Source organism: Saimiri boliviensis, chromosome 7, assembly GCF_048565385.1.
Source record: "Saimiri boliviensis isolate mSaiBol1 chromosome 7, mSaiBol1.pri, whole genome shotgun sequence".
In the NCBI taxonomy this organism is placed as follows: domain Eukaryota; kingdom Metazoa; phylum Chordata; class Mammalia; order Primates; family Cebidae; genus Saimiri; species Saimiri boliviensis.
Window position 1 is genome coordinate 64,416,149 of NC_133455.1, and position 14,547 is coordinate 64,430,695.

General features: G+C 53.4%; 1 protein-coding gene across 1 annotated transcript; it reads left to right on the forward strand.

Annotated features, from left to right (window-relative positions):
• The first annotated feature begins 9,721 nt into the window (after positions 1-9,721).
• PRPH (peripherin) lies at positions 9,722-13,219 on the forward strand. Its single transcript, XM_003939121.4, has 9 exons — positions 9,722-10,279; positions 10,699-10,759; positions 10,953-11,048; positions 11,410-11,577; positions 11,668-11,793; positions 11,877-12,097; positions 12,197-12,246; positions 12,488-12,567; positions 12,817-13,219. Exons 1-9 carry the CDS (start codon positions 9,735-9,737, stop codon positions 12,880-12,882), a joined length of 1,413 nt encoding a protein of 470 aa, XP_003939170.1. The 5' UTR covers positions 9,722-9,734; the 3' UTR covers positions 12,883-13,219.
• The last annotated feature ends 1,328 nt before the right edge of the window (positions 13,220-14,547 follow it).

Consider the following 14,547-nt stretch of genomic DNA (forward strand, 5'->3'; position numbering starts at 1 on the left):
GCACTTTGGGAGGCCGAGGCAGGTGGAGCACGAGGTCAAGAGATCGAGACCCTCCTGGTCAACATGGTGAAACCCCGTCTCTACTAAAAATACAAAAAAAATTAGCTGGGCATGGTGGCGCGTGCCTGTAATCCCAGCTACTCAGGAGGCTGAGGCAGGAGAATTGCCTGAACCCAGGAGGCGGAGGTTGCGGTGAGCCGAGATCGTGCCATTGCACTCCAGCCTGGGTAACAAGAGCAAAACTCCGTCTCAAAAAAAAAAAAAAAGAAAGAAAGAAACAGAGACCAGGCATGGTGGCTTTTGCTGTAATCCCAGCACTTTGTGAGGCTGAGGAGGGAGGATTGCTGGAGGCTAGGAATTCAAGATCAGCCTGGCAACGTAGTGAGACCCTGTCTCTACACAAAATTTAAAAATTACCGGTCGGGCGCGGTGGCTCAAGCCTGTAATCCCAGCACTTTGGGAGGCCGAGGCAGGTGGATCACGAGGTCGAGAGATCGAGACCATCCCGGTCAACATAGTGAAACCCCGTCTCTACTAAAAATACAAAAAAATTAGCTGGGCATGGTGGCACGTGCCTGTAATCCCAGCTACTCGGGAGGCTGAGGCAGGAGAATTGCCTGAACCCAGGAGGCGGAGGTTGCGGTGAGCCGAGATCGCGCCATTGCACTCCAGCCTGGGTAACAAGAGCAAAACTCTGTCTCAAAAAAAAAAAAAAAAAAAAAAAAAATTACCCTGGCACTGTGGCACGCACCTACAGTCCCAGCTACTCTGGATGATGAGTTAGGAGGATTCCTTTTTTCCAATTTTCTTTCTTTGACATTAACTTTTTTCATAGTTTTAGTGGAGACAGGGTTTCACCATGTTGGCCAGGCTGCTCTCAAACTCTTGACCTCAGGTGATCCACCTGCTTTGGTCTCCCAAGTGCTGGGATTACAGGCACCTGCCCTTGACATTAATTTTTTGTTTGTTTGTTTGAGAAGGAGTCTCACTCTGTTGCTCAAGCTGGAGTGCAGTGGTGCAACCTTGGCTCGCTGCAACCTCTGCCTCCTGGGTTCAAGCAATTCTCCTGTCTCAGCCTCCAAAGAAGCTGGGATTACAGGTGCCCCCCACCATACCTGACTAATTTTTTCATATTTCTAATACAGATGAGGTTTCACCATGTTGGCCAGGCTGGTCTCCAACTCCTGATCTCAAATGATCTGTTCACCTCAGCCTCCCAAAGTGCTAGGATTACAGGCGTGAGCCACTGCGCCAGGCCAATATTAACTTTTTAAAGAATCTAGGAGTAGTTGTCTTATAGAATGTCACAACTCTGAAATTGTCTTCAGATTGACCTTTTAAAATCATAAATCAGATTAAGTCATTCCCTGTTTCAAATCCTCCAATGGATTTTCATTGCATTTAAAATCAGCTATTTACTTTGATTTTAAAAGTTCTGTGATCTCTGACTCCTGCCTCTAACCTCACCTTTCCCACTCTCCTCCCTCATCTGCCTTGTGCCAGCCTCATTGACCTTTCTCTAATTCCTCAAACATGCCAAGCTCATCCCAGCCTTACCTCTCTGCTCAGGTAATGACTGAAGACAATTCATGACTTTCAAATCCTAGATTGCATGGAAATAGCTACAAAGAATGTTATTGGGGCAATTGAGGGAATTTGAATATGGGCTGTGTATTAGATAATATTGTTTTTTTTTTTGTTTTGTTTTGTTTTTTTGAGACAGAGTTTCGCTCTTGTTACCCAGGCTGGAGTGCAATGGCGCCATCTCGGCTCACCGCAACCTCCGCCTCCTCGGTTCAGGCAATTCTCCTGCCTCAGCCTCCTGAGTAGCTGGGATTATAGGAACGCGCCACCATGCCCAGCTAATTTTTTGTATTTTTAGTAGAGACGGGATTTCACCATGTTGACCAGGATGGTCTCGATCTCTTGACCTCGTGATCCACCCGCCTCGGCCTCCCAAAGTGCTGGGATTACAGGCTTGAGCCACCGTGCCCGGCCAATTTTTTTTTGAGATGGAGTCTTGCCCGGTCACTGAGGCTGGAGTGCAGTGGTATGATCTCAGCTCACTGCAACCTCCACCTCCTGAGTTCAAGCAATTCTCTGCCTCAGCCTCCTGAGTAAAGTAGCTGGGATTACAGGCACCCACCACCATGCCAGGCTAAATTTTGTATTTTTAGTAGAGACAGGGTTTCATCATCCTGCCCAGGCTGGTCTTGAACTCCTGACTTCGTGATCCACCCGCCTTGGCCTCCCAAAGTGCTGGGGATTACTGGCATGAAGCACTGTGCTGGGCCAAAAAAATTTTTTACATGAATAAAACAAAGACAGATTAATGTTAAATGTCTTTAGTGGGCTAATCCTACTGTGGTTATGTAGGGAAATGTCTTTATTCTTGGCAATACATGCTAAAGTATTCAGAGATTAAATATGATGACTTCTGACACTGCCAGAGGAATTGTGGCAAAACAGTGATAACTAGTAAATCCAAGAGAAGGGTACATTGGTGTTCATAGCAACATTCTTTCAGCATCGTCCTGGGTTTGATTGTTTTTCAAAAGAAAATGGAGTAAAAGGTGAACAATTTATTTATTTATTTATTATTTTTTTTTTTTTGGAGACGGAGTTTGGCTCTTGTTACCCAGGCTGGAGTGCAATGGCACGATCTCGGCTCACCGCAACCTCCGCCTCCTGGATTCAGGCAATTCTCCTGCCTCAGCCTCCTGAGTAGCTGGGATTACAGGCACGCACCACCATGCCCAGCTAATTTTTTGTATTTTTAGTAGAGACGGGGTTTCACCATGTTGACCAGGATGGTCTCAATCTCTTGACCTCGTGATCCACCCGCCTCGGCCTCCCAAAGTGCTGGGATTACAGGCTTGAGCCACCGCGCCCGGCCAAGGTGGACAATTTAAATAAAAGTATCTTAATCCAGGAATACTTAAAAATCACTAGGGCATTTATCAAAACGCACGTTGTAAAGATTTGGAAGATCTGGGTGGGACCCAGTAGTCTGACTTTCCACGGCCTGGGTGACCCTCAGGCAGCTGCCCAGGCCACACCTGGAGCAGGTCACCGAGCATCTGCCCTCTGAGTGTGGCTCGCTGGCACAGCCCTTTCTTTCCCATTCTCCAGCTGAGGTGTGGCTGGCTCAAAGTTCAGGCAGGCAGATGGAGATGTGATTTTACAGAGAGGGTGGAACTGGAGATTGTGGGCATAGCAGAGAATGGCAGGCAGTTGAGGAAAGTTTTGTCTTCCTGCCCTGTCTTTTGGCTTCTGGAGGAACAGAGGAGGCTCCTAGAACCCAGAGGAAGAATGGAAGAGGGGCTCCAAACTCCTAATACCAGTGCTTCTCTGACTCTATTTTACATCCCCTTGGATACATATCATCTTTAAACAAACATCAAAAAGAGGTCACAATAAATTTTGAAGTATTTCCCAAATTCCAATGTTCCTGGATCCTTGAGTTTTGAACTCAACGTAGATGCAGACTGAACCTGTCAGCATGTCATTCTGACCTCTGACCAGAAGGTGGCAGCAACACACCTCACTTTATTTCAGGGGCCACGAAACGCGATTTTTCAGGTGCCTCACACACATTTGGTTGACCTAGGTCCCTCCCCAGACACCACGAAAAAAAAGATGAGTAAGATCTGATGCTGCCCCCAAAGATCATATTGTCAGAGAGCGGGGAGTCAGAGTCAGAGATATAAACAGATTACTAGTGACCTTAGGCAAATTGCTTAATCTCTCTGTGCCTCAGTTTCTTCAACTGTGAAGTGGGAATAGTAATAGTACCTATGTCACAGGGTTACTGTGAGGAGTAGGAGTGATTAAATGTGTTAGACATAACAAGGGGTGGCCATTACTATGTGATACAACGAGAGAAGGGATGAGTGGGCAGAGATGCCCACAGTGCTCCCTAACTGGGAGCAGTGGAGATAATGGGAAGGAGTTCTACTCTGGTCAAGCCACTCTGTCAGTGGGGACCCTGCAGCCAACCTGGGCTGGGAGAGTCTACCTTCAAAAGTGGGTGCTGGATCCCTTCCACCTGAGGCTCTCCTTGGGTCCCGCAGGCACAGAGCACAGAATGTCAGCAGGGCCACGCAGGGCATGATCAACCAGAATGTGCCCTCCCAGAGAGAAAACCACCACCAGCTCACAGTGCAAGTTCAGACAAGCAACTTGGTCCCTCTGAGCCTTGGGTCCTACCTAAGTGATGGGGAAATGGAACCACAGGAACCAAGGAACAGTGCTGAGTTCCGCATCTGGGATATCGCAAGAGCAACTATAAAGTCAGGCAATTCAGGGACATCATGGACTTGGAGCCAGGGACTTAAAAATAAAGCTGGAGGCTGGGTGTCGTGGCTCATGCCTGTAATCCCAGCACTTTCGGAGGCTGAGGCGGGTGAATCACAAGGTCAGTGATTGAGATCATCCTGGCCAACATGTTGAAACCCTGTCTCTACTAAAATCCAAAAAATTTGCCAGGTATGGTAGTGCGAGACTCTAGTCCCAGCTACTCAGGAAGCTGAGGCTGAGGAATTGCTTGAACCTGGGAGGGGGAGATTGCAGTGAGCCAAAATCGTGCCACTGCACTCCAGCCCTGGGACGGAGTGAGACTCAGTCTCAAAAAAAAAAAAAAAAAAAAAAGAAGGGCTGGGCGCGATGGCTCACGCCTGTAATCCCAGCACTTTGGGAGGCCGAGGCGGGTGGATCACGAGGTCAAGAGATCGAGACCATCCTGGTCAACATGGTGAAACCCTGTCTCTACTAAAAATACAAAAAATTAGCTGGGCATGATGGCGCATGCCTGTAATCCCAGCTACTCAGGAGGCTGAGGCAGGAGAATTGCCTGAACCCAGGAGGCGGAGGTTGCAGTGAGCCGAGATCGTGCCATTGCACTCCAGCCTGGGTAACAAGAGCAAAACTCCGTTTCAAAAAAAAAAATTAGCTGGGCATGGTGGCGCATGCCTGTAATCCCAGCTACTCAGGAGACTGAGGCAGGAAAATTGCCTGAACCCAGGAGGCGGAGGTTGCGGTGAGCGGAGATCGCGCCATTGCACTCCAGCCTGGGTAACAAGAGCGAAACTCCGTCTCAAAACAAACAAACAAACAAACAAAAAGCTGAGGCCATGCACAAGGCTCACACCTATAATCCAGCACTTTGGGAGGCTGAGGTGGGTGGATTGCCCGAGCTCAGTAGTTTGAGATCAGCCTGGGCAACATGGTGAAACCCCATCTCTACCAAAAATACGAAAAATCAGCCAGGGGTGTTGGTGCACTCTATGCCGGGACTAAGGCAGGAGGATAGTTTGAGCCTGGGAGGCAGAGTTTGCAGTGAGCTGAGATTGTGCCACTGCATTCCAATGTGGGTGACAGAGACCCCATCTCAAAAATAAAAATAAAATAAATAAAGTTGGGAAGACAAAGAAATCCTGGAGAGGAATTGGACTTCAGTCAGGATGTGGAGTGGAAAAAAGCCTGAAGCTTTTTAATATTTTATTTTGGTTATTTATTTATTTATTTAGAGACAGGGTCTCAGTTGGTCACTGTGGCTGGAGTCCAGTGGTGCAGTCATGGCTCACAGCAGCCTTGATCTCCTGGGCTCAGGTGATACTCCCACCTCAGTATCCCAAGCAACTGGGACTACAGGTGCATGCCACCATGCCTGGCTAATTTTTGTGTATGTTTTGTAGAGATGGGGTTTTGCCATGTTGCCCAGGCTAGTCTTGAACTTCTAGGATCAGGCAATCTGCTCACCTTGGCCTCCCAAAGTGCTAGGATTACAGGTGTGAGTCACCTTGCCTGTCCTGGAGTGGAGGTTTGGGTCAATCCTAGACCTCTAGAGGCAAGGAGACCCCAGCTGACACATAGTTGCAAGTTTTCTTTTTTGTTTGTTTGTTTTTTTGAGAGGGAGTCTTGCTCTGTCACCCAGGCTGGAGTGCAGTGGTGTGATCTCGACTCACTGCAACCTCTACCTCCTGGGTTCAAGCAATTCTCCTGCCTCAGCCACCTGAGTAACTGGGACTATAGGTGTGTGGCACCACAGCCAGCTAATTTTTTGTATTTTTAGTAGAGACAAGGTTTCACCAGACATATTAGTAGAGACAGGGTTTCACCAGATATGTTAGCCAGGATGGTCTCGATCTCCTGACTTCGTGATTTGCCCACCTCAGCCTCCCAATGTGCTGGGATTACAGGCGTGAGCCACCGCACCCGGCCGGCATGTCCTTGTGCTATCACTGTTCTTTGGCCAGCCATGGATCTCTTTACTCTCCCATGTCTTGCCTACATGCCCTCCTAATCCAGCTTTGAGTCTATGGCTTGGCATTTAATAGCACTCTCGCCAGTAACCTAAATGTCATTGCTCACCTTCCCTGCAAACCCCTGAACACGTATAATCGTCGTTTCTCTTCCAGCCTTCATCAGAACAGTCAAGGGAGGCAGGAGAAGGAGGGGCGATGAGAATACTGGCAAATACTTCTGCAGCACATACTAGGTGCCAAGCACTAAGTGCTTCACGGAGGGTAACTCGTTTAATCCTCCCACACCATGAGGTAAGTACTGTTATTAACATCCCCATTTGTGTATAAAGAAAATTGGGTGAACAGAGGTTAAGTCACTCAGAAAACCCAAAGCACACAGCTAATTAAGATGAGCAGCCATGATGGAACCTGCGCTGTCTGCAGGTCCCGGTCCACCAGGAGAGGATGAGGCCACGGAGGACTCGGCTTCTTCCGCCTTGGGTCCATCATTGCTCTCAGCCACCAGGGGCACAGACCAAAAGAAGCCCAGACCCTCACTGCTCTTGGGGCTGACAGTATCACTCCAGAGGTTAACAATAACAATAGTAATAATAAAACCAACTTCAGGCTTTAAGATGTGTGTCCTAAGCACTTCACATGCATTTATTTATTCCCTTAGTCTTTCCAACAACGCTATGAGGTAGAAGCTACCTTTTTATCTCCCTTTTCCTGAGGGATGTGAAGGGATGTAGCGAGCCTAAATTCTACAACAGAGGAGCTGGGCGCGGTGGCTCACGCCTGTAATCCCAGCACTTTGGGAGGCTGAGGCAGGTGGATCACAAGGTCAATAGATTGAGACCATCCTGGTCAACATGGTGAAACCCCGTCTCTACTAAAAATACAAAAAATTAGCTGGGCATGGTGGCGTGTGCCTGTAATCCCAGCTACTCAGGAGGCTGAGGCAGGAGAATTGCCTGAACCCAGGAGGCGGAGGTTGCAGTGAGCCGAGATCGCACATTGCACTCCAGCCTGGGTAATAAGAGCGAAACTCCGTCTCAAAAAAAAAAAAAAAAAAAAAATCTACAATAGAGAGTGGTGGATCAGATGGGAAGTGTGGCCGCTGGATGCCAGAGCCTGGCTCTTAACCCAGACTCTTTGCCTACCTTTGCTCTGCGGGAAGTCTCTGGCCTGCTCCTTCTGCGTGAGGGGAGGAGCCTCTTCTGTCTTGCAGTTCCCCACCCAGGCCCAATCCACAGCTCCAGAGCCCTGCGGTGGCAGCCCCCTGTCCCCTCCCCACCGAGGCATGCAGGCGGCCCACGGACTGCTTAGGTAGGGTGGGGACAGGAACTCCATCTAGAACTCCCCAGGACCAGACCAGCCCCAACAGCCTCTGCTCTCAGAGGCCTGGATCCCCAACCAGCTCCCTGTAGACGGGGCCTGAGCTGGTCCTCCTCAGGCCTCGCCTGCCTCTCCCTGTGCAGCGCAGGCTCCCTGCTCCTGGAGGGTGGGGCTGAGTCCGGGATGGATGGGGCTCAATGCCCAGGGCTGCGGCAGAAAGCACCAAGGCTTCCCTAGCCCCCTCCTCACACCCACCAAGCCTCCCAGCCCTATCCCAGGTGGGGCCCTACTCCTCCCCATTCCCAGGAGTTAGGGGCGGCCAAGCTCTCATTTACGCGTACTGTCCCATCTCTCCCTCCCTCCCGCTTCCCACTCCCCTGGCAACCATACCAGACCCATCGAGGAGAAGGAACTGGCAGCTGTGCAGGGAGAGACTAATGGCCCGGAAGGAAGGAGGGGCCTGGAGAGGAGATGAAGGCGGTAGGGACGCGAGCAGGGCGTTGGCCCTGGCCCTTCTCAGAGGACAGACAAAGGGGGGAGGGGGCCGCTGCCCTGAAATACTGAGAAGCTGGCCAGCCAGGGAGCAGCCCTCCTCACCCCCAGCCAGAGATCCAGCCTGGAGCCTCAAACCTGCTTCCCAGACACGCTGTCTTGTCCTGAGGTCCTATCTGAGGCAGACCCTCTCTAGGAGAGTGCTGGAGTCCCCGGAGCAGCAGCAGCCCAAGCCCTATGGTTCCTGGCAAACCCAGCAGACCTCCGCAACCCGGCTCCTGCAGACCATCTGAGCTGCCTCTGTCTACTCCTGGGCAGCCTGTGCTTGCATTCTGGAAGCTGTTTGACATACAAAGGCCAGATATCAGCCTTCCCGCTAACTCTGGGGTAGGGGAGGGTATGATGAAGTGTGTGATTGTGTATTTGTGTATATGCAATGTGTGTACATAGGTATACAAGGCTATGTGTATGCATCTGTTTGTGTGCACAGGTTTGTGGACCTGTTCTGGAGCCTTCTCTCTCTTTCAGACTGCTGGGGTGGGCACATTCTCTTTCCGCATCTCTTCCCCATCCAGCCCCACCCATCCCTGGTACCTGCAACTCATCAATACTGGAAACTAGCTCCTGCCAGTCCATCCATCTCTCAGCCTTGGCAGCAGCTGTCACCCCTCAGCCCCCTCCCCTTCCCACCTCAGGAATCACTCTGGTTCCCGTAAAGCCCATGACTGATCAGCAGTTGGTGTGGGGTTGGGGGGAGGGAGAATCCAGTAAATCTGGACCGAGTACAAGAGGCCCACTCAGCCCAGCCTCTGGCATGGGGCAGACCCTCCCAAGTGGGATCCAGAGCTGGGTCCAGCCACCCTCAGCCCCCTATGATGTACCCACCTCATTGGGGCTCGTCGAGGGGTAGGTCTAGGTTTGGGGGCTGTGTCTTTAAGGCTGAAACATCAGCAGACAACCTCTGCTGGGCCGTGTTCAGGAGAGGGGGAGGGGGCTGGTCAGTCCATTAGCAACAGAGCTGGCGCCAGGCACCAGCCCTTCACAGGGCCCTGGGGATTAGGGAGAGTAGCTCTTTCCCAGCCCACCCTGCCTCTGAGCTCCTGCCTCCTAGTCCTCTCTGGGTGTGGTAAAGGAGAGATAGCTGACAGCAGGTGAAAATAGAGGCTGGCTTTCAAGGGGCAAGTCAAGGCACCAGCTATGGTGCCTAAGCCAGGGCAGCTCTCCCTCCAGCTGGCCTCCCTACTCCTGTGCCAGAAGCTTGCCCTTTCACTTCCGGTCCTTCCAGGGGAGGGCCTGATTTGAACTAGGGTCCAGGCAATTTCCAGGGACCCTAGTTCAAATCAGGCCCTCCCACCCTAGGTTCTAGCTTTGGGTGCTTGTTGGGAGGTAGTGACCCCCACCCCAGCGGCAACAGGGGGCACTCAAGTGGGCAGAGGCCTGCGACCAGGGAAGGGAGGGGAAGGCGCTCCTGCTGTTCCGCAGGGGTGGGGCATCCCCCTCCCCACACAACCCCCCTCCAGCGGGCCATCAGGCCAGTGGGAGGAGCTGTCCGTGCCCCCCCAGAGACCGCAGGGCTATAAAGCCGCCTCGAAGCGGTCTGCGGTCCTTCCCAGCCCCCGGCCTAGCTCTGCGAACGGTGACTGCCCATCCTCGGCCGAAATGAGCCACCACCCGGCGGGCCTCCGGGCCGGCTTCAGCTCCACCTCATACCGCCGCACCTTCGGGCCACCGCCCTCACTATCCCCCGGGGCCTTCTCCTACTCGTCCAGCTCCCGCTTCTCCAGCAGCCGCCTGCTGGGCTCCGCGTCCCCAAGCTCCTCGGTGCGCCTGGGCAGCTTCCGTGGCCCCCGGGCGGGAGCGGGTGCCCTCCTTCGCCTGCCCTCGGAGCGCCTCGACTTCTCCATGGCGGAGGCCCTCAACCAGGAGTTCCTGGCCACGCGCAGCAACGAGAAGCAGGAGCTGCAGGAGCTCAATGACCGCTTCGCCAACTTCATTGAGAAGGTGCGTTTTCTGGAGCAGCAGAACGCGGCCCTGCGCGGGGAGCTGAGCCAAGCCCGGGGCCAGGAGCCGGCGCGCGCGGACCAGTTGTGCCAGCAGGAGCTGCGCGAGCTGCGGCGAGAGCTCGAGCTGTTGGGCCGAGAGCGTGACCGGGTGCAGGTGGAGCGCGACGGGCTGGCGGAGGACCTGGCGGCGCTCAAGCAGAGGTCAGGGGGCAGGGCTGGGCCCGCGGCCGTCGAGGGGGCTGCTCTTCTCTCCCCTCTTCCCCTCTCCGTCAGCAGCCCAAGAGTGTGGATCCCCTTCCCTACCAATCCAGGTGTGTGCGGGCAGCATCCTTACTCGTGGGCTTTAAGTGGCCCCCGCCTCCCACTTTGCTCTGAGTGTCTGGGGAGGTGGAAGAAGTGGGTATCTATGCTTCCCCTTAGTAATGAGAGAACCTCCTTTCAGCTCCCAGCCCGTTAGAGAGAAAGTGGCGCAATTCCATCAAGCAGCCTCAGCCCTCCATTTAGAGGCCTGGGCAGCAGCAACAGCCTCTGACCGGATCCCGGGAGGGGGTGGGGCGCAGTCTGGGGTGCGAGCTGGGCTGCTACCCCGCAGTTCAGCCTCTGCACACGCTTCCCGTCAGGTTGGAGGAGGAGACACGCAAGCGGGAGGACGCGGAGCACAACCTCGTGCTCTTCCGTAAGGTGAGCCCCAACCCCACTTCGAGTTCAGCCTCCCCACCCCTACCCGCTGACCTCAGTATCCAGAGGTGACATCAGTGGGCGCGGGGAGAGGAGGGCAACCAGACGCCTCCCGAGGCAGGCAGGGAAGGCCTGGTTCTTCCTCGGCCTGCACAGCCCCTAACTTATTTTGAACCTCCACTGCCACCCCTCGAAGGATGTGGACGACGCCACTTTGTCCCGCTTGGAACTAGAGCGCAAAATTGAGTCTCTGATGGATGAGATTGAGTTCCTCAAGAAGCTGCACGAGGAGGTAGGTGGTCCCGGTATCAGGGGAGGCTTCCGAGGCTGCGGGGTGGTCTCGCTGGAGCTGGCGGGCGGAGCGGAGGCATCGCCCAGGGGATGTGTGAGGTTCGCTGCGTAGACGCAGTCTCTCCACCCCAGTCTACAGGTGGTTAGACTCCCACCCTTGCGCCACCTGGCGGCGGGCTGCAGGGCTGTACCTCCGAAATGGGGCCTCGTGTCTTGTGCCCGCGGGGGCGCAGGGCTGTGCCCCCGCCCTCCCTGGCGCCTCCTTCTGTTCGTTCAAGCGTTTCTTCTCTTTTCTGCGCGCGAACTGCGTGGCCCGCGTGGATTTGTCCCACTGTCTATCCTCTGCCTGCTCACGGCCGTAGGAGCTGCGAGACCTGCAGGTGAGCGTGGAGAGCCAGCAGGTGCAGCAGGTGGAGGTGGAAGCCACCGTGAAGCCGGAGCTGACGGCAGCGCTGAGGGACATCCGCGCGCAGTACGAGAGCATCGCCGCGAAGAACCTGCAGGAGGCGGAGGAGTGGTACAAGTCCAAGGTGAGAGCGCCGGGAGGGCCTGCGAGGCGGGGCGATGGGGTGGTGTCACGCGTCCCAGCCGGCTCAAGCCTGGGTTACCCCACTTCGCAGTACGCGGACCTGTCCGACGCTGCCAACCGGAACCACGAGGCCCTGCGCCAGGCCAAGCAGGAGATGAACGAGTCCCGACGCCAGATCCAGAGTCTAACATGCGAGGTGGACGGGCTGCGCGGCACGGTGAGTACGAAGCTGCGCGCCTGGGCCCGGGGAGTGGACGATGAAACGTTCCTCAACTGGCCCCTTCCATTCCCCTACCCCAGAACGAGGCCCTGCTCAGGCAGTTGAGGGAGCTGGAGGAGCAGTTCGCCCTGGAGGCGGGGGGCTACCAGGCGGGCGCTGCGCGGCTCGAGGAGGAGCTGCGACAGCTAAAGGAGGAGATGGCGCGGCACCTGCGGGAGTACCAGGAGCTCCTCAACGTCAAGATGGCCCTGGACATCGAGATCGCTACCTACCGCAAGCTGCTTGAGGGCGAGGAGAGCCGGTGAGGGCGGGGCTGCTAGGGCGGGGCAGGGAGGGGCAAGGACTGGGCGGGGAAGGGCGGGTCCTGGGCAGGGGCGCTGACAGCTTGCTTCGCCTGCAGGATCTCCGTGCCCGTCCATTCTTTTGCCTCTTTAAGTATAAAAACGACTGGTGAGTCCTCCACGTCTGGTTTGCAGCCTGTACCTCTCCCTGTCCACTTCTGCCCTCCTCGGGCTCCTGCTGTGGCTCACCTCAGGGATCTGTTCTCTCCACGGAACTTCTGGGTCCTGGCCTGCACCCGCCCCTACTCCTTGCACCCCGCCCCTCCCCTGCCCTCAGGGATGGGAGTGGGAGCCTAAGAGGAGAGATTCCCAAGCTTTCTCCCTTGAACCCCTCTTCCTACTTTCTCCAGTGCCTGAGGTGGAGCCTCCCCAAGACAGCCACAGCCGGAAGACGGTTCTGATCAAGACCATTGAGACCCGGGATGGGGAGGTGATGCAGGTCCCCTAATCCCAGGACTCCATCATTTCCCATATTGTTTCTGAGCCCCAGCCTGGCTGCCCCGATCTTACTTGGGGTGGGTAGTTCTTGGGGAGAGACAGAGGAGGAGGCGGAGAAGGTGGATGGATAGACAGGCGCCTTTGCTGGTTACCCCAGGGAGTGGGGCTCTATGATCCGAAGGAGGAGGATGGAGGGTGGCGCTGAATGGCTTGTGCCGATCATGTGCCCTGTCCTCAGCAGGTGGTGACAGAGTCCCAGAAGGAGCAGCGCAGTGAGCTGGACAAGTCTTCTGCCCACAGTTACTGAACCCCTTGGTCCAGGGCCTTGACTCTGCCCTAGGCCTATGCTAAGCCCAAACCCTAAGACCACTCCTGAATCAGTCTCCTCTCCCTCTGCATGTGTCTAAAAGGTAGTATCAGGCATCCCTCTCCTGGCTCATGGCCAAGCCCTACCCGACCAGCAGTTGCTGGGCCTCTCCCTTCCCTGACACTTGATGTGACGTATGTGCTTTCCCTTTCATGTCCCGATAAGAAGTCAATGACTTCCTTTAGAACAAATCTACTCCAGCCACGATCCCATGAGAAGTGGGTGAGCCAGGGTCTGAGTTTCATGTTTGAATTGAATAAAATGCTGTCAAGAGAAATCTGTAACTCTCCAGCGCATTTGTGTCTGTGGACGTGTGTGTGGGGTGCCTGAGGGGAGGAGCCTTGGTGGTGTTCTCCCTTTGTCTCAAGTCATTTTTCTGGCTCTCACTCTTTTGGCATCAGTATACTTTTCTGGGTTTTCTACCTCTATCCATTCATTCTCAGCTTTTGTTCCTCACCTGCAGCCTGGGATGCCCAGCCATCTGCTGGGTGCCTTATAGGCCACTCAAACTCAATCTCAGGAATTCTCCTCCTACCTCAGCCTACTGAGTAGCTGGGACTACAGGTGAATGACACCACACCTGGCTAATTTTTGTATTTTTTTGTACGGGGTTTTGCCATGTTGTCCAGGCCAGTCTCAAACTCCTGGGCTTAATTGATCCTCCCACCTGGGCCTCCCAAAGTGCTGAAATTACAGGCATGAGCCACCATGACTTGCCTAAAATTCACTTTTTGTCTTTGATTATGGCTAAACAAAAAAAAAAAAAAAAAAAAAAAAAAAGAAGGAGACCAGAAATGAACATGTTTAATGCTGGAGAGAATGTTAAACAATCAAGTTGTCATGAGTGATACTGGAAATAGATGCTTGGTACTGCAAAGAAAAATGAGCACTTAGACAAAGGGTCTTTCAGCAATGCAATTTTTACTTCTTCGACTGCAAGAAGGGTACTCTCCCTAGCCATTTTGCCACAAGAGTACAATGAACAAAGGAAAACATACAAATGTATCCCTTACGCCTTTGGGGTGGTCCTTACTGCTGTGTCTGATCTCCATTGCCTGGAGCCAGACCTCACAATCTAAACTAAAACCCGATTGACTAACAACTTAAAACTTTTCTAAACAGGTAAAAACAAGGGAGAGCTGGGACATGCCTGTGAGCACATCCAGCACAGCACAGATATTTTGCTCAAAGTACAAGTAGAATGTACTACAGGCCAGTAAGCATGGCATGTCTAATAGCTACATATGATAGGGCTTAATACAGTTATTAGCACACTTATTCTTTAACAGGAAAGGAAACTTTAAAAAGGAAGTTTTCTACTTCCCACAGGTGAGCCCAGCCATCTGTTAAAATGATATAACCTCAGACTTGGATGTGATTGAAAAAGTTTAGGAAAACTAAAAATCCAATTTCAATCAAAGTGATCTGATTTTATTTTATTTATTATTATTTATTTATTTATTTTTGAGACAGAGTGTTGCTCTGTTGCCCAGGCTGGAGTGCAGTGGCATGATCTTGGCTCACTGCAACCTCCGCTTCCCAGGTTCAGGCAATTCTTGTGCCTCAGCCTCCCAAGTAGCTGGGACTACAGGTGTGTGCCACCAT

Bases quoted from the DNA above. Each gene is read 5' to 3' on its own strand.
- PRPH (XM_003939121.4), top strand. From the start codon at position 9,735: ATGAGCCACCACCCGGCGGGCCTCCGGGCCGGCTTCAGCTCCACCTCA. The intron at 11,049-11,409 runs GTAGGTGGTCCC...TCACGGCCGTAG, and splicing joins TCAAGAAGCTGCACGAGGAG to GAGCTGCGAGACCTGCAGGT. The intron at 11,578-11,667 runs GTGAGAGCGCCG...CCCACTTCGCAG, and splicing joins AGGAGTGGTACAAGTCCAAG to TACGCGGACCTGTCCGACGC.